Genomic DNA, 27,333 nt, shown 5'->3' with positions numbered 1-27,333 from the left:
ACAAACTGTCCCTGTGCCACTGTGCCAAAATTTCTTGATGAACGGGCCAATAGAAACACTTCAAAACGACCTGAAATCAAGTCTTCTTACATTGACTTCCACTGAAAGTTTACAAGGTTTTTTCTCTCTCCTGTAAAGTTGCACTTTTTTTTGGAGAGAAGTGTTTTTAATATTCACAAATTTATTAAGTTCGTTTATTATCAGTTTTTCTTATGCAAAACAATGTAAGCGGACTAAAATTGTTTAATTGTGTATTAAATCAGTGCAGATGGTTCTGATTTTAAAGAACCACAGGAGACACTGAGCAGATACTGTACATCATCTCTCTGCACATGATCCACAAGTGTTTCAATTAGTGTGTATAATAACAAATGCATGCACTAGTGTAACTAAGCACTAAGCCAGTGAGAGAGAGAGACACACACACACACACACACTATATACAGCCCAGCAAGCCTTTTTTCCCCTCTGCTTGGCCGTGGTCCCGGCCCATCTGCAGCTTGGCTCACGGATTACTGTTTGTTAATGTTTCAATCAGCTGTGCGCCGAGGAATGTGGAGCTATTTAACCTGAACTTCCCCAGGTGTGCGCCGGCGCCACTCAGTCTGGGCCCGCCTGCCCTTCCCTGCCCTTGGCACAATGCTATCACACAAACACACACTCACACACACAAATCCCTCTCTCTCTCTCTCTCTCTCTCTCTCTCTCTCTCTCTCTCTCTCTTCCCCAGCTGTGTGTGTGCAGCTCGCCGGCGGGAGGGAGGGGGGAACTGGAACAACACAGCACGAGGAGAGTAACAGGAGGAGGAGGAGGGAGGAACTCAACTGCTGTAATTTATGGGGAGTGAAATTAACCTCCCCGCTGCTGAAACAGCTTCGCTTGTAAAGGATTTTTAGGCCCATCTATCTTTATTCTTCTTCTTTTTCTCCTCCTCAAGCAGCTGAAAAATTAGAGAGTTAAACAACACATGTGCAGGGCTGACTGACACCCGCACCCTATGGTTAATACTAGTTCTGTCGACTGATTAAAAAATGTATGAAAATAATCAAATTAATCACGACTAATCACACTTTTTTACCGCAAGACTTTGCTTCCTTAACCCTAGAACACTAATGTTGAAATAATTAGTAACACCATCACTAACGTCGGGTAAACACGATTATAACGATAGAAAATAGAAAAATAGAAAAACGCGCTGCAAATACAACCACAACAAAAAAAAACAAAAAAACAGGAGGACCAGTAAGTTTTTTGGTTTTCTCGGTCACATCACGTTCAGTAGCTCCTCCATTTCCACTCGCTTCTATATTCTAGGACCACAGAGTTTAGTGAAAAACAGTATGTAATTCAGCCTGTAATTTTCTCAGAGGACTGGATTCGTTTCTGAAAATATTACAGGCAGAACTACAATATTTTCCTACAATATTTTAAGTACTATCCAGATGCACATCTCAGAGTTTCGTCACCTCGCGTTTAATAAAATAGCTATTTGTCCACTGCTGCGCACCGTAATTAAAAATAAACATAACAACTAGTGGAAATGGAGGAGCTACTGAACGCGATGTCATGTGATTGAAAAAGCATTAAAAAAAAAGTCCGGATGCAATAGTTTTATCACTGAGTAGAAAAATGTGAAATATTTTAAACAGCCGTCCCCCTGAGAAACTAATCCTGTCCGGATAGTGCTATACATAGTATGTGCGCAAGAGAGAGAAACAGAGTTAGTGAGAGCTTACACTTGGCTATTTAAAAATGAGCAATGACTGGTTAGGGTCCTGGTCATGCAGCTTGTCATCAGCTGCCGAAGCCCTGAGAGAGTACAAATTGGCCTTGCTCTCTCCGGGTAGGTAGATGGCGCTTTTTCCACTCATCACTACTAGGGTGATGTGGATCAGCACAAGGCATCTGTGAGCGAATGTATCGGAGCCAACTATGTAATATTTATAGCCGATAGCCTTTATTATTAAGAAGTAAGAAGTATATTATAACAAAAATGTCATTACTTATTCATTGGAGACAAGACATAAATGGTGGAATTAGTTCAGTGAAGGTAGTCTACTTTTGGAAAGCTATTAAAATTGAATGTCACATTATATTTAAATTATAAATAATAAATGAGCTAAAGTCTTACTGTAGACATAGGCCATTATAGGCCATTAGGTGTAGAATCAAATGATCTGATCAGCTAGGGATGCAGGATTTTACCAAAGCTGGCCCTGCAGCATCATGAGGAGATAATTTAGGCAAAAAGGTTAAATTTCCAAGATGATATTATAAATTATGAAAACACACTAGTAACAATTAACCACATACAATAAAATACAACTGTTTAGCAACACTGAAGCAACGTCATATCAATCCCTACTGAGGCCTAGCCAGAGAATAGGCCAGACTTCAGTAGGTTGTATTGGCCTCACTGTCACTGTTAGTGGACCTAGTCTGGGTCTATAAACTAAGTCCTATACTGCCACCATGTGGAGTAAGGTTGTGTTGGGTTCTGATCAAGGACTGTTTCGTAGGATTATAAACATTTAAGAGATGAAACATAATCTACGTTTTCATTGTCTAACATGTGTTTTGCATGTGAATGATAAGAGTGTACATTTGTGTTATTAATTTTTTTTTCTTTTCACACCTCAAAGTAGTATAGTACAAAATATATAGTACAAAAAACTAATATAAACATTAAAAAACATCGATTGAAAAATGCATAAAAAGCAAACAATACTATTATTTCTACTATTACTACAAAGAAAATGTAATAATAATTGGAAAATAATAATACATAATAACAACGACAAGTAAAATGAGTAAATGTAAATATAATCAGGAGAAGAATGGATGATCACAAGCCATCAAACCAAGCTGAGCTGCTGGAGTAAAGGCATAAAGTTATCCAAAAGCAGTGTGTAAGACTGGTGGAGGAGAACATGATTTCAAGATGCATGAAAACTGTGATTAAAAACCAGAGTTATTCCACCAAATATTGATTTAAGAACTTAATAAATATGAACTTGTTTATTTTGCATTATTTGAGGTCTGAAAGCTCTGGATCTTTTTTGTAATTTCAGCGATTTCTCATTCCCTGCAAATAAATGCTCTAAATGACAATATATAATAGGAAGTTGGGGAAAAAAAACAATGTTTTACTCAAACATATACCTTTAAATAATAAAATCAGAGAAACTGATTCAGAAACTAAAATGGTCTCTTAATTTCGTAATTTATATATAAAAAGCATCCAATACTATTATGTTAACTATTTTTGCTACTGCATTGTAGATTAATACTAGGGTCATCAGAACTATAAAAAAAAATCATGGAATTATTTAGTAAATAGAACGTGTTAAACAAACCAGAATATGTTTCACATTTTACATTCTTAAAAGTAGCACCTCTTGCTTAGATAGACAGTTTTACTCATTTTAGCTGAATTTTCTCAGTCAGCTTTATGAGGTAGAGTCTCCGGGCTTTCTGTGGCTTTCAGTTAACAGCTGTGCTGAACTCATCAAGAGCTAATTACTTGAATTTCTTGTCTCTTAATAAAGTGTTTGAGAGCATCAGTTGTAAAGTAGTGAAGAGGTATATTTACAGGTATACAGTGAATAGTGTATATTTGAGTAAAGTTCTAATCCAGATTATGAGAAGCAAGCACTACTTAGCTACTAAGTAAAGAAAAAATACTTTTAAAGCTTTATCGAGTGTAGTTGCAAAGACGCTATGATGGAACTGGCTCTCATTAGGGAAAAAAAAACATTGACTGAGATTGTGGGTGCAAACTTTTGACTAGTACTGTATATATTACATATAAATAATAAAACAAGAAATAAATACATACTAATATTTAGGAAGACGCCTAGCCCCCCCCCCCCCCCCCCCATCCTGCTTTGTGATTGGCCACCCTAAATACGGGTAGGAATTATTCGCGCGGGACTGTTCTAAAAACGGGTGTGTTAACTTACACGCCGTCGCGATTCAGCCAATCAGATGCCGCGCTTAGCAACCACGTGACCAAACAGACGGAAGTTCCAAACTGCGCGGTGTGCCTTCGTTTTTAGACCTAAATATGAAGTAAAATAGTGTTTATAGGGTTTTATATAAGCGATAAACACTCTTGATTATGTGTAGCACTCTTTAGAACTAATAGTGAGGGGCTCTGTGTGAGTAAATCGGCTTTAAACGCTGTAAATGTGTGATTATTAGCTGTTAGCTGCTGTTAGCTGTTTCTAACGGTGTGTTGTTATGAGCTGCCGGAATGAGGATTTTAACTGTGATTTGAGTTAATTAGAGAGATTTTCTGTAATATCAGGGCTGTAAAAATGTCTCAGAGGAAGAGAGTGGCGCATGCTGGCTCCCAGAACAGAGTACCGAGGGTAAGCAGAGCTGGACATTTAACTTAACTACTGTTTATACCTGATAACTATTGGCAGAAATGACTATTAGCTACCTAGTTAACCCTAACAAGTCTTGACCCAAAACCCTGCTGTATAACAAGTTATTTATATTCTGAAAACTTCTACAGGTCACTTGGAGAAGCTGCCTGTTTTCTCTCTAATTTATTCCACGTAATTTCAGATTAATAACAAAAATTGATATATATAACGGTATATATATATATATATATATATATATATATATATATATATATATATATATATATATATGTGTGTGTGTGATAATATAATATATCAAATTCTACTTGTTTGAAAATAGACACAAAAACTAGACAACTGCCGCAATATAAACGGTTTCATATGTATTGAGGAAAATATTGATTTTAAAATTAAGTTCAGAAAAGCTGCAATTTTCAGATTTTTATTCACTATATTTTGACAATTGCAGATTTAAATTTGTTAAAATATATTTTATATATAAATATAGTATATATTGAAAAAAATAATTAATGTTTTTTATTAAACATGAAACCTTTTTATGTAATGTTTGTATAGAAATCCTTAAGATATAGGGGTGTGATATCAGGCAAAAACTGAAAAAAAAATGCTGGCATTTTAATTTGTTAACTAACAAGTTTTTAACAAGGTTATATAACTGATGTGTGCTCTGTACATAAAACACTGATGCATTTTTACCCTTTGAGTATTTTTTGTTCAATTATTTATTTTACATTTGACCTAGTTTATTTTTTATTGAGTGTTGGACAAAGTACCCAAACCTTGTAGTTAGTTATTATAGGTTGAGTTAAAGAAGAGTTACTGACGATATAAGATAGAAAATATTATTTCAGTAAAAACAAAAGTCTTCCCTTTAGACCTCCTCTTGAGTAAAAGTACATCAGTAACTGCTTGCCTTCAAGTGTACTAAAGTTTTAAAAAAGTAAAAGTACCGTAATTTATCATGACATTCGATCATCAGCTATTATCATTTTCTTAACAAGATTTTAGTTTAAAGAGGTGCTAAACCCCCTGACTTCACTCTCAGATCAAATTTGAAAAAGGCTAAACAATGAGAGGTGTAGTTTGGGAAGGGCACTGGGTGATGTATGGGTTTAGAAGCGGGGCACCTTTAGCATCATCCACTCCTATAGCACAGTTTAACCTGAGAGGACGCTGCAGAGGCAGAAATTACCACAATAAAAGTGTTTTTTAAACAGTGTTCTTTACTGCACTGCATCTTTATATTCCATATATTCCAGGGAGTCTCCAATGTGGGAATTCTGGGCCAGTGCTGATATCCAACTTACACATTTATAACTTATAATATTTATGATTGCAATGTCTGTTCTGCATGTCTTTAAATCTTCACAGCGCTCGCAGCAGGTGGTACTGGACGAGGATGATGATGGTGATGCATCCTACACACAGCCAACATCATCACAGGTCCAGAAGGCCAGGGAGAATTACACACCTGTCCAGGTCGATCGTAAGGTAACTCAGTCTAATTAAATTCAAAACACATACACATAGTGTGTTTTTTTTTTTTTTAATGTGAGCTTATTATGGGATGGGATTATGGTTCGGTCTCTTCTCTGTTCAGTACACTTTGTGTGAACGAAGGACTATTGCATGTAGTTACAGCACCATCATTAATAAATGTTCTGTGTTTTCTAGTGTCTTTACAGGTGCTGGTGAACGAATTAGAATAATTCTAAATAGTGCAAAACTGAAATGAAAATGAAATGAAATGAAATTCTTTGAATGCATTTTTTGTGCAGAAAGCAAATCAGGTGTTCACCGCACCTGTCCTACTCGTTAGACTAATCACAGAACTCGTTACCTGGAAAAAAAATTGCTCAGCTGAGCTTTCCAAAAGGCCCATTTAGGCCATTTAACTGTGACACTGTTGTTTTATTGAATTAGAATAATGGAGAAACTGTTTAATTGAATTAGAATAAATGCTCGAATTTTTGTTTTCTGTGAAGAGTGTTCACTGTGCAGTATAAAGTCAGGGTTGAGTAGAATTTCTAAGTTGTAAAATCAATCATGGGTAAGCAGCGCGACCTCTCTACAGGAATAGTGGCTCAAATTCAAGCCCTTCGCCAACAAGGCTTGACCCAAACTAAAATTGCTGAGCAGCTCGGCATCAGCCAGTCTTCCGTCTGCAAAGCTCTCAAGAAAAACTGCAGCAAGCGCATCAACTGTTCCGGCGTCCGAAAAACTTCTGCTCGCGACAACAAGCAGCCGGTTCAAGTCCACTTCCGAGCTCACCGACTTGTGGAACAAGCAGACCGGCGCTGACGTCTCCAGATCAACCACTTACCGTCGTCTGCGCGAACTCGGCTTCAAATCTCGCGTTCCAGCAGTAAAACCGATGCTGAACAAGAAACAAATGGAGAAACGGCTGAAGTGGGCCAAAGAACACGGCGAGTGGACTGCTGAAGACTGTCAGAAAGTGGTCTTCAGTGACGAATCACGCTTCTGCATCTCCTTCGGTGACCAAGGTCCTCGTGTCTGGCGTCGTGGTGGCAAAACCTACAACCACGAGTGCGTGAAAAGATCCGTCAAGTTTCCCCAGAGCGTTATGGTCTGGGGATGCATGTCCGCTCGAGGTGTAGGGGAAACTCTGCTTCCTCAAGAAGACTGTCAATGCTGCCGTATATCAAGATGTTCTGGAAACGTTCCTGATTCCGACTGTTGAGGAACAGTTCGGCGAAGAAGACTTCATATTTCAACAGGATCTTGCACCGGCTCATGCGGCAAAGTCGACCAAAGATTGGTTCACTAAAAAACAGCTTGAAGTTTTGGCATGGCCGGCCAGCTCGCCTGACCTCAATGTCATTGAAAACCTTTGGGCCATCGTCAAGCGGAAAATTCGCGACAGAAAGCCTACTACGCTGGACCAACTGAAGCAGAACATCGCCACTGCCTGGGAAGCTGTGAGTGCGGAAACTTGCGACAAGCTGGTCAAATCGATGCCGCGGAGACTTCAGGCAGTCATACAAGCCAAGGGGGCAGCCACAAAATACTGAGAAAGTGATGATTGTAACTATAATAAAAATTATTCTAATTCAATGAAACGGTTTCTCCATTATTCTAATTCAATAAAACAACAGTGTCACAGTTAAATGGCCTAAATGGGCCTTTTGGAAAGCTCAGCTGAGCAAATTTTTTTCCAGGTAACGAGTTCTGTGATTAGTCTAACGAGTAGGACAGGTGCGGTGAACACCTGATTTGCTTTCTGCACAAAAAATGCATTCAAAGAATTTCATGATTGCACTATTTCAAATTATTCTAATTTGTTGACCAGCACCTGTATGTAGAAAAAACATTGAATTTTGAAATGTGATTAAAATGTGTTCAATGTGTTTTATTTGTACAGGTTGCTGAGGTGGTACAGTTCATTCTAATCAAGGACCAGAAGAAAATACCCATCCGCAGGACAGGTAGGTTGCTTCTCGTCCAATTAAACCTTCAGGATGATGCCTTAAAATAAGAGTGCAAGGGTTCACACCTGCCTTTTTTCCATTTTTAAAAAACATTAATTTAATTTAATGTGTGACAGACATTCTGATCAAAATTTGTGTTCTATTGTGTATTAAAACGTGATAAAAGTACTTACCTTTCTTGAATAGCCCACCTCCGCTCTCCAGCAGCTTTCAGAGATCCAGTATTTTGTGCACTTTGCCCAAACAGGCTTTTAGAATGGATGAGATAGGGCATGCCTTGCACCTGCAGATAAATCACTTTTTAGTCCACACTGTGTGTATTGAGTCACAGTTATTGAAGCATGATTGGCTAAAATGCTACACAGTTAAACACAATAGACGATATCACGATTATAAAATAATGATTGAGGTCATGTTCATTTATTGTACAATAAATCGATATTGCAATTATTGTGACAGACTACCGTTATCCAGACTCAAAGTATCTCCACTAGTAGAATCCAGAGAGCCCTCACATTTAAAACATGGCATTTAAGACTTTAAAAACTGCACAAGAAGCTTATTAAAAGCCACTGGTTACATTCCATAGTGTAGGATAAATCTCCGAGCACTGCCATCTTAAATTTAAGTCACAATAAGTCAACCATCGAGCACGAGAACGAATAGGTAGGATATTTGAGCAGATTGCAAAATTATTCTTTGGAAATGCATGAATTTCAGCTGTTGATGAAAATATCTGGTTTCTGTCGATATTAGAATGCAAAGAACATTGCCCAAAATGTTTTAATATTCGTGCTCAATGGTTAACTTTTTGTGACTTAAACCAGCACCTACTACACTATAGGAAGTAAACAGTAGCTTTTAATCAACTTTTTGTGCAGTTTTATAGTTTTAAATGTCAGGGCTCTCCAGATTCTACCAATAAGATTTGGAGCTACTTTGAGTCTGGATAACGGTAGGTCTGTCACAATAATTGCAATATCGATTTATCGTACAATAAATGAACATGAACTCAATATTTTTATAATAATATAATATATAATAGTGATATTGTGTATTGTCTTTATTTGTATGTTTGTTCACTCATATAACAGTGAACAGTATTTTAGCCAGTCGTGCTTCAATGACTGTGACTCCATACAAACAGTGTGGACTAAAGTAGGTGAAGAAATAATAAAGTATATTATTCCCAAACTAATGATAATAAATGATTACTAACCTTTTTGCTGTCCTTAAAAAGTGTATAATTACTTTTTTTAATGCTATTCGGTTATCATTATGTCAGTGGTATTTAATAGTCTTAAAATTACAAAAATGTTGTGTATTGCAATGATTTCTGGGACAATATATGGCCCACAAAATATTTTTATCATGACAGGCCTGGATAATGGTGTAAAAGTAGTTTATCTGCAATGTGCCAAGTCCTGCTGGAAAATGAAATCTGCATCTCTGGGAAAACACTGCACTGACTGACTTTGGACTTGATAATATAACACAGTGGATCAACAGCAGCAGATGACATGTCTCTCCAAACCATCACTGATCATCAGTACATTTTACATTTCATTTGGAAATCAAGGGAGAAATCAGAGTCTGGAGGAAGAGTGGAGAGACACACAGTCCAAGCTTATGATTATTAAAATTTTTGCTGTCTTTAAAAAGTGTATAATTACTTTTTTATGCTATTTTGTTATCATTATGCCAGTAGCATTTAATAGTCTTAAAATAACAAAAAATATTGTGTATCGCAATGATTTCTGGGACAATATATCGTCCACACAAAAATTCTTATCATGACAGGCCTGGATAGCGATGTAAAAAGTGATTTATCTGCAGGCAAAAGCCATGTGCCATATCATCCATTCCAAAAGCCTGTTTGGGCAAAGTGCACAAAATACTGGATGCAAAAAAATGGTGTTTATGCCAAAATCTGGCTCCCCTTCACTTTCTTTTTTTCACAGATATTGTCAAGCATGTAATAAAAGAGTATAAAGCCTTATATCAAGACATCATGAAGAGAGCTGACCGCATATTTGAGCAGGTATGTTTCTGTTACTCATGTTATTCAGAGTTAAAACAGTGTGAGGTGCAGATTCATCATTCATCATTCATTGTCTGTGTTGCTCTCTTTATCTTCTCAGGTCTTCGGTCTGAAGCTGGTGGAGATAGACGCCAAGAATCATATTTACATTCTCATTAACAAGCTGCAGCCTGTGCCTGGAGAGCCAATCAGCATGTGAGTAGAACCTACTTTATATACTAGTGCATCTCAAAAAAATTTAATATCATTGAAAAGTTACTTTATTTCAGTAATTCAGTTGAAAATGTGAAACTCATATATTATATAGATGTATTAAACACAGAGTGATCTATTTTAAGCGTTTATTTCTTTTATTGTTGATGATTAAGGTTTACAGCCAATACAAACACAAAAGTCAGTATTTCAGAAAATTAGAATATTATATAAGACCAGTTGGTACTTTTGGCAGTGTGGGCAGTGTGCCAAGTCCTGCTGGAAAATGAAATCCGCATCTCCATAAAAGTTTTTGATCATCAGTAAATTTTACATTTCATTTGTAAATAAAGGGGTCAGAGTCTGGAGGAAGAGTGGAGAGACACACAGTCCAAACTGATTGAGGTTTGGTGTGAAGTTTCCACCAATCAGTGATGGTTTGGAGAGACATGTCGTCTGCTGGTATTGATCCACTGCTTTAAATCCCGCAAAATCTTACAGCACTTCATGCTTCCCTCTGCTACTGACAACTTTTATGGAGATGCGGATTTCATTTTCCAGCAGGACTTGTCAGTTATATAATATTCTATTTTTCTGATACACTGATTTTATGGCTGTAAACCATAATTATCAACAATAAAAGAAATAAATGCTTAAAATAGATCACTCTGTTTAATACATCTATATATATATATATATGAATTTCACATTTTGAACGGAATTACTGAAATATAAAGTAACTTTTCAATTATATAAATGTTATAAGAAATATTATGAACTGAATCATAGCTATATTGGATGTTCTGTTTTTCAGGTGTCCAGGAAACCCAAAGACTGGTTTACTGTTCGTCATTCTCAGTGTCATCTTCATGAAAGGAGGAACAGTCAAAGAAAGTGAGTCTAAATTCCAAATATAAATATTGTCATTTAGAGCATTTATTTACAGAAAATGAGAAATGGCTGAAATTACAAAAAAGACGCAGAGCTTTCAGAAAGTTTTAAGAGTTCAGAAATCAATATTTGGTAAATTAAACCTGGTTTTTAATCACAGTTTTCATGCATCTTGGCATCATGTTCTCCTCTCTGGCCCAGAAGCCAGCACTAAACAAAAGGCAATTAAAAAAAGTATGGCATTTGCCAAGGCCCACAGCCTGCTAAATGGATGGACACTGGAAAAGTGGCAGAAGGTGGATTTCTCAAATAAATCCTCAGTTGAATTACTTAACAGCCTCAGCAAATACTGCAGGAGACCTACTGGAGCCCATATGGATCCAAGATTCACCAGAAAACAGTTAAGTTTTGTGGTGGAAAGACCATGGTCTGGGGCTACATTCAGTATGGGGGTGTGCGAAACATTTGCAAGGTGGAAGTAGTGCTGGGCGATATAACGATATCGATTTGTTTCGCGATAATTTTTCCCTCGATGACGATGATAAGCCTGTGCAATAGAATTCGATAAACATTCATTTCCATTTCCGTCTAAGTGGCGCGGCAAACAACGAAAACACAACGTGTAATCAATCCAGAAGACGCTGGAGCAAATTAATAAATAGTTAAGAAAATTGTAATAGTTATTCTCATGCATGCAACAAAAAACCCTAAAGAATAGTGGAGTATGGCCCGACACACGCAAACAACCATAGTGTTTGTACTTTGGGAATAAACGGCCGCACTGTTCAGCACGTTTTAAATAAATTTTAAGTAAATTTTAAGCACTAAATGTAATTAATTCAATTTATATTAGGACCTCGGGGCAGGTGCTGCAAAAATGTGTATGTGGGGCGCGGATTAAAGGAAGAGGTTTTTTTGCGGAGCGGTAACAGGACAAAAACACCTTAAGAATGATGTCTAAATGACTTTCCTCTAATCTAATATAATTTAACATGGTTTAAGGATATAAAATAATTTCTAAACAAACGAACTTTTTAATATTGAGCTTATGGCCCAAGTGCAAAAACACAAAATCATTTATCATTTAGATTATCTGCCTGAACGCGAGCCCGAACCCGAGCTTGAACGCCAGCCTGACTCAGGCGCTGCATGAACTCGGGCCGGTCGAGAACACCGCTTTCCTCTCAGATTAGGCGGAAGAAAATGGTCTTTTTTTTAATGTAACAAATCACACTGTGATTTTTGTGATATTTCCCCAATTACAGCTCAGCTGCGCGTTTAAAGCTCAACGCATGAATTAATCGGTGCGCTGTGCGCCGCGCGTGCTCGCGGGGGATTTGACGCGTCTGTCAAGCAAGTTAATGGACCGTTTTGGGGGCAGAGATTAAGAAGTACAGCAGGTACATCTCAGATTTGTAGTTTAATGCTCTACTAAATTACTGGCTTTAAAACTGGCTCATGATATGGTCGGTTCTGGCTGGATTTTTTCCTGCCTACAGGCTGCATTTGACGGAAAGCAGCTCCTCAGTCAGACAACAGTGTCAGCATACAAATCGTGTGCGTTTCCTACAGGACAAACCATTTAAAAGTGCAGATAAACTCATTAAAAAAATCACACAGTGTCTGTCTGGCTTAAAATACTTTTAATAAGGTACAGCTTTTAAATTAATAAATCAACATTCATTAAAAATCCGTGAGAAGTTCTGTATGCTAAATGACAAGCTAAGCTAATAAGCTAATAACATTTAATAATAACAGAAAAATAGATATGAATTTGGAAAATAACCAACTAAAGTGAGCTCAAAATACAATAATAAATATAATCTAACGAATTTCAAAATATAAATTAGAAATATTGAACTTCAATATTAAATTCAACTTCAACTACAAAAAACGCAAGGACCGATAGAACATAACGAACAGAAAAAAATAAATTTGAAATTGGAAAAAAAGTTCAAAATGCTAAAAGAAATAAAACCTAACGAATTTCAGAATATAAAATCTAAATATTGCACTGCAGCAGTACAAAAGCCTAAGTGCTTGAACAAACAAACCAAAAAACAGCCTATCACAAATCATTTTTTGAGCCCGACCCAGCTGAGGAAAAGGTGGGAAATCTTTTTTTTTTCCGGCTGGGTCTTGGAAAACTTTGTGGTGAATTAAAGGGGCCGAGTTGCAATTTTTGTTTTACTTTAATCAGTTTTTAATCCGTCTTTTTAAAAACAAATATTCCAATATTGGCTGCCAATCAGTGCCCAATATTCTGAGCTCAAAAAACGCTATTCGGGCCAGCCCTACTAATCTAATATAATTTAACATGGTTTAAGAATATAAAATAATTTCTAAACAAACGAAATATTTAATATTGAGCTTATAGCCCAAGTTTTTTTTTCAGTCATGGAAAATTGGAAAAAATTGGAAAAAAGCCCGAGTTCATGCAGCGCCTGAGTCAGGCTGACGTTCAAGCTCGGGTTCTGGCTCGCGTTCATGATTAATTTGTTTTTTTTAAAAACTAATATTGGAATATTCGCTACCAATTACTGCCAAATATCCGGAGCTCAAAAAATGCTATTCGGGCCAGCCCTAATAATTATGGAGATACAGAAAAAAATATTGTGATAAAACTTCCATCACTCCCTTATTCTCTCACTAATAAAAACAAACCTTTAAGTGTGACACAAAGTGATTTGATTTATATCGTGATACATATCGATATCGACTGATATGGAAAACTATATCGTGATAAGATTTTTTCCCATATCGCCCAGCTCTAGGTGGAAGGCAATGTCAATATCCTAAAATATCAAGAAGTATTAGCTACCTCTTACATTATTGATCCTAAAAGGGGTCAAATTTTGCAGCAGAATGGTGCTCCATCTCATACATCCATCTCTACATCAAATTTCCTCTAAGTGAGGAAGATCAAGGTGCTCCAGGACTGGCCAGCCCAGTCACCAGGCATGAACATCATTGAGCATGTTTGGGGTAAGATGAAAGAGGAATCTTGGAAGACAAAACCAAAGAATCTTGATGAACTCTGGGAGGCATATAAGTCTGCATCATATTGCTGATGACTTCATCAATAAATTGTATGAATCATCATTGAACCGCATGGATGCAGTCCTTCAAGCTCATGGAAGTCACACAAAATATCAAAAATGGCTCTAATAGCACCATAACTTCATTCATGTTATGAAACATATTTTTGTATTTGAAGTAAATGGTTTGTTTGATTTTCACATTACTTTCTGTGGGCGACAAAACTTTTGTCTTGCAAATTCTGACCTGTCTGTGTTCATTAAATGATCAATATTTCTGCAGTGAAGCAAATTTATTTTCGTAAATTAAACCTCATTTGGGAGGGTTTCAGCTTTCATATAAGTCATTTCTAAAACCAGTGGATGAATTTAAAGTCAGGGTATAAGCTTTTGTTTCCACAACATGGATAAGCGACAGAACTTCTGTCAGGGACTGTGTGTATATATATATATATAGTATTGACGATATGCAATACTGTAGGTCAGCAAGGAACAAGATCCATCCCCAGCTTTATTATTATTCATTATTATTAAGAGTTATCTAACTATAAATTAAAGCAAACGTCTAATTATCTTTTTGTCTTTTGCTAGATGTGGTGTGGAACACTCTGAAAAAGCTAAGAGTGGATGTCGGGTAAGCTGCTGATTATAAACAATAGTGAAGATGTTCAGTCAGTTTCTAGCCTGAGTCTGAGTCTGATCGCTGTGTTTGTTTTCTCCACAGTGAGAAGCATGAGGAGTTTGGAGATGTGAAGAAAGTGGTCACTGAAGAATTTGTTCGACAAAAGTGAGTTGATTTAAATGGTTCTAACTGGTGGTTAAACAAATTACAGATAATCCACACTAGGGGTGGGCGATATGGCCCTTAAATAATATCACGATATTTCATCGAAATGACAAAACACTGAATTAAAAAAAATCTATTTCAATAATACACTACTGCAACAAAATTAAAATTAAATTTTGTTATTGAACATGATATGATATAGCACACCCCTAACTGAGTTATTAAAAATACAAGAATTTTGTCAGATTTGTAATAGAAGTCAATGATCCAGAATATTATGATACTAATAATAATGCACTCTAAATATCTCCATATATCCAGGGTTAAAGTAAAATAAATGATACTGGACAGATATAATCTGTCTCTAGTAGATATATAATGGGAAATTATAACAGTGTATATTTTTCTTTTGCTAAAAACAGCAAAAAAGTAGCGCTCTGATGTGCCAATTAGGGAGAGTGGAAATGGCACAATATTTCAGGGTACAGTATCATTCACGATAAAAAAAAAAAATGTAGGCGATATTATTGCATACGATACGATATGACAAACCCAATTTAAAAGTCCCACATAAATGAGACAACAACAATTTCATAACTATTATACTATAACATTTTGTTCTAGAAATCAGATCCGAACTCGTTCTACTGAACATAAAACTTTAATTTAAGCATTTGAACAGAAAAATGGTTGGAACAGAGCTGTAGAAGCAAATAATACACTTTTTAAATGATCTAGTTTAGTTTTATCCCCAGCGCTAACCCTGAAACAGTCTGTAGATAAGGCAATGCTCTCATGATGAGTATCAGTATGTGTCACTTAGGAACGTCAGTTAAAATTAAAGGGAAGAACAGACAAAGTGCTGTACGAAACTTAAAAAAAAACAGCTTTTAAAGGTGTGTAAAGTCTGGTGTAAACACACCAGATATGGGACAAGACAACAGCTGTACTCACTATATATATCAGCTCATTATACATTTAAACATATATAGAGCAGAGGAGGGTCTGATCACAACACCACAGCAATAAATATTCAACATGTTTAATATCTGACTCAGTCGGCGACTAGGAGTCAGGAGCAGCGGCTACATACAGCCAATGAGATCACAGAGAGAGAGACGGGTCATATCAGAACTGTTTATGGAGAATCTGACCACCCTACCATTCCCCCTGTTATATCAGTAAATAACTCTAGAGGGAGCCTGCGAGTGAGTCCTCTATGAACAGGGTGAATGGAGCTAAAAGCTGAAAACTTCTGAGTTTTTCTTTAATTTTAGAAAGCAAAATATTGTATTTTACAAAAAAAAAAAACTAAGAAAGCGTGCCTGTATATTTTTATACAGTTTATCTTAAGAAAACAGGTTTTACACTGTAAAGCACTAGAATTACTGATACTGTGAGCTGATTGGTTGGTGAGCTGATCCTGGAAATACATGTAAAGCATATTTAGAAGCTTTATAACTGGAGTTCAAAATGGAAAAAAAAAAAAAAATATATATATATATATATATATATATATATATATATATATATATATATATATATATATATATATATGTCTGTGGTACTGAAACGTTTTTATTTGATATAGTTCTGTGCTGAGGACATAAGCTCATATTTCAGTATAAAACTGATCAGACATTTTTAAATTCTGATTTTACTCAGTTGGGGCTTCATATGAACCCGTTCCTGTTGGACTCACTTTAAGTGCGTATTCTCCTCTGTAGAGATTCTCTGGCATGGCATCGCTAGTGTCCGTGTGCGTGTAGTTCAGGTGTGTTCTTGTGATGAAATGTGTTTCTGGAGAGCAGCCAGGTGAGTTGGCGATTTCCCACAGTGAGAAATCATGTCATTTGTGACCCCGTGTCGATGATCACTCATGTAGTGTGAAAGTCTCAACAACTGAAGGACTCAGGATTACAGCATGACCATTGGTGTAGTGTAGGGACTTTTTTTTGTTGGGGGCCAGAAGGAGAAATATTTTCTATATTTTTAAAGTCACGGGCCACAGACACTGTAATAAAACAAATAATGAAATATACCACTTTAAATAATACTTTTTTCTGATTATTTCATTTACACACCATTTTACTTGACTTACTATCTTTATCTTTGACAGTGTTGTGTAAACTAAGATTTTTCAAATTGATGTTTAATTTCATGATGTCTCTTAATATTAAACTTAATTACGGCAACTTTTAGACTCTTTGGCCCATTTTTCTGCGCTAGAAATGCGCACCCTCTCCGCTTTTAGACTCTTTGGCCCGTTTCTGACACCTAGCGTTCAAACTTTTAATCTCACATTTATAAAAACCTGCTTAACAGCGGGCCAACATTCATTCTATTTCTAAAATATCTCGCGGGCCATAGTTTGGACACCCCTGGTGTAGTGTGAACAGCACAATGACTGAAGACTCAAAAAGTCGTGTAGTGTGAACCTGGCATAACACGCCTACTAAACCTGGTGATTAGAAGGTGATCTGATTCAGGTCTCTTTTTGTTGTGTTAATTGTTCTGTCAGTGAAAAGGGCAGCTGAATGAGGTGTCATCTCACCTTCCTGCCCTCCATTGTCCCTCCATTACCACTCTGCCCCTCTGTTATTACATCATCCCTCCATTCCCACCTTTCTCACCTTTCCCAGCACTGTCACTCAGGTAGCTCAGAGGAATAAAGCTGTAGGATTCAGTCCGGAAGGTTGTGGGTTCGAATCCCAGGTGAGGAGGCTGTTGGTGTGTTCAGAGCTGGTGTCCCTCAGACCATGGACAGCTGGTTTATACCACACCATAGAGAACAATGGAGCTCTGAAGAGGGTTAGGATTACAGAGATGATGAATCTGAGCCACAGATGCCTCCAGACAAATGCTTCAGTCATGAGAACCATAAACTATTCTGTTCTGTATGCTTTTGAATGTATTATTATTATTGTCAATATTCTGTGCGATTAACTGCGATTAATCGCGCTTGTCTTCTTAAGATGCTTGTTAAGTTTTTATAGTGGATATTTAAATTTAAATAAAAAATTAATGTAAGAAATCTAAAATGCAATTATATTTATATTAGTGGTGTTAATTAAAATACTGTTATATACTTGTATGTTTGAGGGGAGAGAAAGCCAACATGGGGCGCTGGAATAAAAAAAGAATGCATTAAAAAATTAATTCTCAGCTTGTTTATAAGGATTTCTGAATTACATCTTAATTAGCTGAGTATAAAAGAGCGTTTTCACACCTGTAGTTGTGAAAGTTTCTATGATCCAGATCAGTTGATGAGTTTGTTTATTTGGAGCTTTTCTCCCTTTGTTTGGTTTGGTTAAGTAAACCTAAACCTAAATGCACCAAAACAGGCACTAATAAACCACGCAAGCACATCGTCTCCTCTGATTGGTCAGAGCTGTCTGGCGCGGGAGGAAGAAAGCAGTGAACTCTGCACATACTACGCTCCTAGTGTGTAAACAGCATGGAGCAGCAGAAACAGCATTTGTTCATATCAGTATATTATCTGGCTAATATATCAGATTACGCTGCACTTTATCAACAGTTTAGTTCAGTTAAAAAGAAGTATATTTGATAACTGAGTCAGATCGAGATCAGATCACGTTCTCATCAAAAACAAATCATTCCAGAAAAAAAAAAATCTGCATGTTGGGCGAGGGCTTGGCAGCTTGTGGAGGATGTTGGGGTCAAACTTGGTGACGTAATTAATTTGCTTAAAAAAAATAATAATAAGGTGTTACTGATTCCAAATAAATTGCATGTGATTGTTTTTGTATGTATTATAATACTGTGTTTTGTAGATATCTGGAGTACCTGCGGATCCCTCACACTGAGCCGCTGGAGCACGAGTTCCGCTGGGGTCAGAGAGCCGAGAAGGAGGTTTCCAAGATGAAAGTGCTGGAGTTCGTCGGAGAGGTTAGTCCGTGTCTGCTTCACTCAGTATACAGTATAACACTGCTGTATTTAAGTGTTTAACTTAACTAAAACTTTATTGAATCTATACAAAAAACGTTGTACAGATTATGGAATTACACGTCAATGTTACATAGTGTTAAGTACAAGTTAAGTAATATAATTCATATTAAGCACTTATTATACATTACCTTTCAATATAATTAATAATCAATAAATTCAGAATTTTGATCTAAAGGTAAATAAAAATTGGCTCAATAAGATTTCCTTAGAGATTAAGGATTTGTTTTTCGTGTAAAACAGAACTAGTGCATCTCAAAACATTAGAACATCATTGAAAAGTTAAAGAAATAAATTAATTCACTTCAAAATGTGAAACTCATATATTATATAGATGTATTACACACGGAGTGCTCTATGTTAACCCTTTCAGACCCTGCCTTTTCTTTTTATATATATGTTTGGTGGCACATACCAGTAATTGAGGCCTGTTTCCCATTAGACCTGAAATAAAAGTTATAAAATAGAGTTTATGTTAAAATATTACAGTCCTGTTTTGTGTCCAGCACAGCAAAAAAAGCATTCTTATATTCTTATGTCTTCCTATCACTGGAATATAATTCAGGTCTGAAAGGGTTAAGCGTTTATTTTTTTTATTGTTGATAATTATGGGTTACAGCCAAAGAAAACCCAAAAATCAGAAAATAAGAATAATATATAACTAAGACCAATTTGTACTTTTGGTACGCAGTGTGCCAAGTCCTGCTGAAAAATGAAATCCGCATCTCTACAAAAGTTGTCAGCAGAGGGAAGAAGCATGAAGTGCTGTTTTACATTTCATTTGTAAATGAAGGGAGCAGAGTCTGGAGGAAGAGTGGAGAGACACACAGTCCAAACTGCTCGAGGTCTAGTGTGAAGTTTCCACCAATCAGTGATGGTTTGGAGAGACATGTCATCTGCTGGTGTTGATCCACTGTGTTTTATTATCAAGTCTAAAGTCAGTGCAGTTTTTCCCCACAAAATCTTACAGCACTTCATGCTTCTTCTCTCTGCTACTGACAACTTTTATAGAGATGCGGATTTCATTTTCCAGCAGGACTTGGCACACTGCCCACACTGCCAAAAAAAAGTACCAGTTGACCTTTTTCTGAGACATTGATTATTAGGTTTTTATTGGCTGTATATAATTTATATATACATTTATATAATATATAAGTTTTACATTTTGAACTGAATTACTGAAATAAAGTAACTTTTCAAAAACCCAAAAGAATCTAATTACAGGCAAAAATCTCAATACATTATTCATATATTGATAATGTTTGCAACATTTATAAAAATTGTACAACAAAATTAACTTCTGATAAATTGAATCAGTTTACTTTAATACAGTGTATAATCCTGCACAACTTTACTTAACTTTAAAACTACCATAATCAAATCGAATCATATGGTGCCTAGAAATTCCCACCTCTATCCACAACCTACTCTGGAACCTGCAGATAAGTTTCCAGGTTAAAGTAAATGGAGTTTGATATATTACAGGTTGTAAAACAGATATAAGTAAGTGTTTTGTATCTTGTTTGTGTTTTCAGCTGCACAGCCAGGAACCACAGAGCTGGACTCAGCAGTACAGAGAGGCCACATCTGGTGAAAGTAGTCAGAGATAGCTGAAGATAACAGGAGCTGTCAGGGCTGGTTTGGGTATTTTTTTAGCTTCGGTTCATCTTGTGTGAACATCTCATTTTTAACAAACCAATAGAACTGGCTCAACATTGTGAAACTTAGTGTAAAGTTAATAAACATTTAAGTTGAGAATTTTTGTTTTTTGAACATCAACTATATAAGATCACCATTTCACGAACACAAGTTTTTAACAGCATCAGAGAATTATATGCAAAATGTTTCGGCGTTCATGTTCTATAAAACATATTTCTGTTCTGTGTTCTGTGTAATATAATATTATAATAAGCTGAAGGTTGTTGTGAGAGTGTTCAGAGTAAATGTTCACGTGTAGTACTCTTCTGTGTTGACTTTTCATATTTTGCATATTTTCTTATTAAAAACATTCTAAAAAAACTTTCTGCATGCTAATCTTTGTTGATGATAAAATAATGTTTTTTTTTGTTTGTTTTTTGTAATACTTGTTGTGATAATATGTGTTCTCTCAAAAACTGGAAATAATCTCCAAGATTAAGGCCCTGGATGATCTGTTCAGAAATGATTGACAAAAATAATTAACCAGTTCACATCTTCCATTTTAAATGAGTCTAATTTTTATTCTTATATTCTGATTTCTCACATAATTTACACTGGAGGCAGATCTGGTTATTGGTAAGAGTCTTCTAGTTTTCTTTGGACATAGTTCTTGGTTCAAATCCATATGAAAATTTACCGTATTTTTCGGACTATAAGGTGCACTTAAAATCTTTAATTTCATAATTTCATAAGTCATAAGTTTCCTTAATAATAAAAAAAAATTGTCAGTGTGCCTTATAATCCGGTGCGTCTTATGTAGGGGAGCAGTAAAGCCACTCCACTGAAGTACAGCATTTATAAGGGTGAGTTTTCAGTGTTTCAAGTTTCTCCAGCACTAAGGCTGGGTGCAGCAGCATTAGCATTAGCCGCTATCTGCATGTTTGCTGTGTTAAAACAAGCTACGTGGGATGAACCACTAGCTAATAGTGCCCTGCGTTACTGGAACACTCAGGGTACCTCAGTGTAGCGCTTTCGGGCGGCATTTACGTTCCGCTAGTGCTGTGGTTAGCGGCTAATGCTAATGCTGCTGCACCCAGCCTTAGTGCTGGAGAAACTTGACTGAAAACTCATCCTTAGACAAAATACTGGAAATCTAAGTTTACTGTAAATAAATGGAAGCACTTTAATCACCCAAATAAATGTTTTTTAAGAGAGAAATCTGTGTAGATTAACATCCAGCCCTTGATTGGCTTTATTATTGGCCATTAGAAAGGAAACATGGCGACTTTCTTGCTTACTTCAATATAGACATCCTAACTAGTGTCGCTTAATGGTGGATGTATGAAAATAGACCAGTAAATACACATTCATTGATGGTGAACCTTATAAACCTTATAGTCCAAAAAATACGGCATCATCTTTATCTATTTGCTTGTTGTAGCATACTCAGCTAACCCACATGGACGGTGGACGGTGTGGTGCTACTAATATTACATATGTTCTGGCAGTGGCGGTGACACGGTTAATGTGGGATAAAATTATTTTGGTAATTTCAATGGTAATTTTAATTACCATTGAAATTTAACAAGTTTTTCTCTCTCTCCTGTAAAGTTACAGTTTTTGGAGATGCATAGTTTTTCATTGAACATTGGACTATACACAGTATTACACTGAAGTGCCATAAGTCATGGGACAGCAGTTTACAGGCTGATCATGATGCATTACATCAGGGGATAGCTTGGCAATGCCCTTACAAGCACTTGTGTGTTACAAGGTCTTGTGTGTTGTGTGTCGTGACCGGCGGTGTCTGGCTAGAAGTGTCCATGTGAACAGATGGATGACTTCGGTAGACTTTGGTCACATCTACATTCGATGCATTCGACCCTCACCCATATACCATATCCACAAGAGACATAGTGAAAGTCATGGTATATGGTACTTGATTTTATCTGGGATAAGTGATAAATCATGGTTATTTAATGATGTGACGTATATAGTGCAAAAATAGTGCGTTTTATCATTAAACTGTCTTTAGTCTAAAGTTATTCAGTATCTGCTGTACATATTTTTTTTTAATGTGTTTTGTTTTGCCGCCCTCTTGTGGATAATAACTATCCTGCAGCTTCAGCTGTTTGCTTGACCCTACTAGTCCTACTGCATGTGCATCTAAAAAAATTAAAGTTACTTTATTTCAGTAATTCAGTTCAAAATGTGAAACTCATATATTATATAGATGTATTACACACAGAGTGATCTATTTTAATCGTTTGGTTTTTTTATTGCTGATGATTATGTCTTACAGCCAATACGAACCCATTGTATGGAGATGCTGATTTCATTTTCCAGCAGGACTCGGCACACTGCCCACACACTGCCGAAAGTACCAATTGGTCTTATATATTATTCTAATTTTCTGAGACATTTTTGGGTTTGTATGGGCTGTAAGCCATGATCATCAACAATAAAAATAAATAAACACCTAAAATATAAGTATATATATATTTTAAGTATATAGTATATTATAATATATAAGTATATATATATATACTTAATTTTAAAAGTGTAGTTTATATCAAATGTAAAGGGTGATGTTTCTAAATCTTGCTCAGTGTTACAGACTATGTGTATTGTAATAATAATATTGTCATATTGCCCCTTATAATATTTAGTGGTGGAGTGTAACAGGCAAAACTTTTAATATATTGTTATAATTTTATTTACAGTGTTTGCATTTAGATATTTTGCTGTAAAAAAAAAGTACACTATGTTTGACTGTACTTCATTTAATACATTGTTGTAACATATGGTAAAAATGTTGACATTTATGAAAACGTTGTCTTTTTAACATTCAATCATCATTGGTCATATTTATTGACCTACACATTCAGAAGTAGAGTGTAACACTACATCATGCCAGACGTCTCAGCATGTAGAGAGGTTGTAGAGGTTCCTAATGGAGTCCTGAGATAATCCATCCCCTACAGCTCCAATATTCTCACACAGTTCCAGCGGATTTAGCTGTGTTAGGGGTGGTTGTAAACCTGTGGAATTTATGATGGATGATCACAAGCCATCAAACCAAACTAAACTGCTTTTTGTTTTGCACCAGGAGTAAAGCAGCATAAAGTTATCCAAAAGCAGTGTGTAAGACTGGTGGAGAAAGAGAACATGATGCCAAGATGCATGAAAACTGTGATTAAAAACCAGGCTTATTCCACCAAATATTGATTTCTGAACTCTTAAAACTTTCTGAAAGCTCTGCGTCTTTTTTGTAATTTCAGCCATTTCTCATTTTCTGTAAATAAATGCTCTAAATGACTATTGTTATTTGGAATTTGGGAGAAATGTAGTCTGTAGTTTATAGAATAAACAGCAATGTTCATTTTACTCAAACCTTTATATACCTATAAATAGCAAAATCAGAGAAACTGATTCAGAAACTGAAGTGGTGTCAAAAATCTTTTCGTTCAGAATAGCTTTTTTTTTCCCCCACCTAAAGCTCCATGATTAAGTAATGGATTTTATCATTTAGAGTTCTCTGTTGATGCAGCACTAAATCCAGTCTCCTTACAGTCTTCTGACTGAGGCTTTATATCTGGCAACCCCATAAAGAACAATGATGAAAGGGGAAACGCAGGGATCTGATGATCAGGGATTACACCTGATCCAGGTTTAGAGACTAAGACCTGAGTGAATCTCTGAGTCTGGGTTTGAGTTTGAGTTCGTAACGAGAGAATCTCCTCTAATCCTGTAATGATACACTAAACATTTCTAAGATTCTTGTTTTGTCAGCTCAGCTCAGTAAGTGACAAATTGAACTAATCCAGCGTATTATTTCTCTGCTGAGATCTTCAAATATAGACCTCTGATGAACGTCTGCCAGACCTGAAGGGCTTTTAGTGCTGTGTGGAATCCGTAACACACCTCGCAAAATATTGACCTTTTTACCTGAGCAGTTAGTGTTTATTACACAGGAAATGTTAAAGCTCAGTTCGCTGGGATCACTGAATCATTTTAAACTTTTATTTTCTAATAACCATCAGAAATCCTGTGATTTTTTCCCCTATGTTCTTAGTTAATTAATTCTTATTCTTATCCTTTTACTTTACTTTCACTACTATTATCTTTTCCTTTATTTTATGTTTTATAAATTCTTTGCTATTTATGTGTCTATATGTTTTTATGGTATGTTTAGATTGATTTTCCTGAACTTATATATTTTATAGGTACTATATAATACAGTTGTTTTAGTAAATATTACACAATTAATGTAATTTTCTCCAAGTTAACCAGAACACAAAATATATGATAGTATATTATTATTATTATTTTTATATATCAATTGCTTTGCATAATAATTTTACTTTAAATGTGATGGACAGGTGAATAAAATTTGTAGATTTGTATTTAGTTTTCTTATTTATTTAATTATTTCTTTTTTTTTTAAAATACTTATAGAAAAGTAGATGAAAAAGAAAAAGCACAGCCAACACAGAGTTATTATAGCAGCTCAGAAAATGATGCTTGTTCTTACAGCCTACAACACAGAGACCAAATAGTTAATCATAATATATGATCTACAACTTTACCTAAGTTAGCCCAGGGAGAATGACTACACACTGACGGTGAGTGTTAGTCAGAAACTAAGGGACACACCCACTTAGTATGCAAACAGATTGTGCCAGAAGCTATTAATGGCAATAGATTAAACTCACTTATTATAAGTTGGTTCATTTCCAAGGTATCTGTGTTTGAATGTATATGTACAGGGGTTGGACAATGAAACTGAAACACCTGGTTTTAGACCACAGTAATTTATTGTGGTGACGGACAGTTCTGGTGGAAACAGGAGAGTTGAGGTGCACATTGAATTCTGCCGTGATTTGATCAGCCGTGGTTTTATGTTTTTTGGATACAATCCGGGTTAGCACCCGAACATCCCTTTCAGACAGCTTCCTCTTACAGCGTCCACAGTTAATCCTGTTGGATGTGGTTGGTCCTTCTTGGTGGTATCTCGCTGACATTACCCTGGATACTGTGGCTCTTGATGCATCACAAAGACTTGCTGTCTTGGTCACAGATGCGCCAGCAAGACGTGCACCAACAATTTGTCCTCTTTTGAACTCTGGTATGTCACCCATAATGTTGTGTTCATTGCAATATTTTGAGCAGAACTGTGCTCTTACCCTGCTAATTGAACCTTCACACTCTGCTCTTACTGTTGCAGTAATGTGCAATTAATGAAGATTGACCACCAGGCTGCTCCAGTTTAGCCTTGAAACCCAACCCCTGTGTGTATGTGACCAGCAGCAACTCCAGGACAAAAGTGAGCACATGTCTACTGTAATCAGAGACATACCGTGACCTTTAATCACTGCACATCTGAGATAACCGGGTTCAAGTAGCGGTCTCCATGAAGAGGATCCTCCTGCTGTCAGGACACCCCAAACCCGGCCAACCCAGTCTGAACCCAGCCAGAGAAAACAGCAGGGTCATTAGTCTGATTTCTGAACTCAGAGGAGGCTGCATTGATTCTGGGTTCAGTGATGTTTTAAAAAAGATACTTTGGTGAAAAACAACTGATGCTTGCGCAAACTGTTAACCACAGATCACAATCACTGCTATTTTATAGCGTCAAAAATAGAAAAACACTAAAATAGTATTTTTTAGTATTTTTTGCCCTTTACTTCATATTCAAGTCAATAAATGATTAATAAATAAATTAATTAATTACATATTATACATGTTAGGAAGTGCACATCCAGTGATACATCTTGATGTATGATTTTCATCATCATAAATGCACGTTATTGCTTTTATTTTAACTTTATTTTAACTATAATTGCGTTTAATTGTGTTCGGAGTTCGAAATTAGAAAATCATTAAAAAGTTACTTTATTTCAGTAATTCAGTTCAAAATGTGAAACTCATATATAGATGTTTTACACAAAGAGTGATCTATTTTAAGTGTTTATTTTTAGTTATTTTATTGTTAATGATTATATTATGGCTTACAGCCAATGAAAACGTAAAAATCAGTGTCTCAGAAAATTAGAATATTATATAACTAAGACCAATTGGTACTTTTGGTACGCAGTGTGGTCAGTTTGCCAAGTCCTGCTGGAAAATGAAATCCTCATCTCCATAAAAGTTGTCAGCTTGATATTATAATTTATAACACAGTGGATCAACACCAGCAGATGACATGTCTCTCCAAACCATCACTGATTGGTGGAAACTTCACACTAGACCTCGAGCAGTTTGGACTGTGTGTCTCTCCACTCTTCCTCCAGACTCTGCTCCCTTGATTTCTAATTAAAATGTAAAATTGTAAAAATGATCAGTGATGGTTTGGATAAAGAGACATGTCATCTGCTGGTGTTGATCCACTGTGTTTTATTATCAAGTCTAAAGTCAGTGCAGTTTTGTTTTCCCACAAAATCTTACAGCACTTCATGCTTCTTCTCTCTGCTACTGACAACATTTATGGAGATGTGGATTTCATTTTCCAGCCGGACTTGGCACACTGCCCACACTGCCAAAAGTACCAATTGGTCTTATATAATATTCTAATTTTCTGAGATAATGGAAATGTGAATGTAAACAAGAAACTAAAAGCTTCAGTAGACCTAGTGAGAAATTAGTTACTCAGATGAGTAGTGTTACAGTAAATTGGTGTATTACATTTTTAAGGTAAGACATATTTTCTATCTTTTTACTAGGCTACTTAAAAATGAACATTTGCCAAGCTTTTTAAAAGGCATTAGCCAAGCTATATAAATGCATTCCTACATTCCTTGGGATAAAAGCTGGGCATTATCTAGAAGGGATGTTCAGTTACATTGTTGTTTTCTGTTTATTTAGAATTAAATATCAAATGATTCCTGTGAGAGAGATCCTGTAGAAAATGAATTAAAATTGAATGACGAGTAAGCTA

General features: G+C 36.0%; 1 protein-coding gene across 2 annotated transcripts; it reads left to right on the top strand.

Moving 5' to 3' along the window:
* Positions 1-3,984: 3,984 nt before the first annotated feature.
* On the top strand, positions 3,985-20,717 carry ndnl2 (necdin-like 2). Of its 2 annotated transcripts, XM_022676815.2 has the most exons (10): positions 3,987-4,373; positions 5,766-5,885; positions 7,777-7,840; positions 9,805-9,884; positions 9,985-10,079; positions 10,891-10,970; positions 14,597-14,639; positions 14,730-14,792; positions 18,587-18,701; positions 20,294-20,717. In XM_022676815.2, exons 1-10 carry the CDS (start codon positions 4,320-4,322, stop codon positions 20,366-20,368), a joined length of 789 nt encoding a protein of 262 aa, XP_022532536.1. In that variant the 5' UTR covers positions 3,987-4,319; the 3' UTR covers positions 20,369-20,717. The 2 variants fall into 2 exon arrangements, with proteins under 2 accessions (XP_049319123.1, XP_022532536.1); XM_049463166.1 differs by lacking the exons at positions 18,587-18,701; positions 20,294-20,717 and adding an exon at positions 15,851-16,290 and having other exon boundaries at positions 3,985-4,373.
* Positions 20,718-27,333: the final 6,616 nt, after the last annotated feature.

Source organism: Astyanax mexicanus, chromosome 13 (genome assembly GCF_023375975.1).
Source record: "Astyanax mexicanus isolate ESR-SI-001 chromosome 13, AstMex3_surface, whole genome shotgun sequence".
Taxonomy (NCBI): Eukaryota; Metazoa; Chordata; class Actinopteri; order Characiformes; family Acestrorhamphidae; genus Astyanax; species Astyanax mexicanus.
This window is presented reverse-complemented; position numbering and strand designations above follow the sequence as displayed.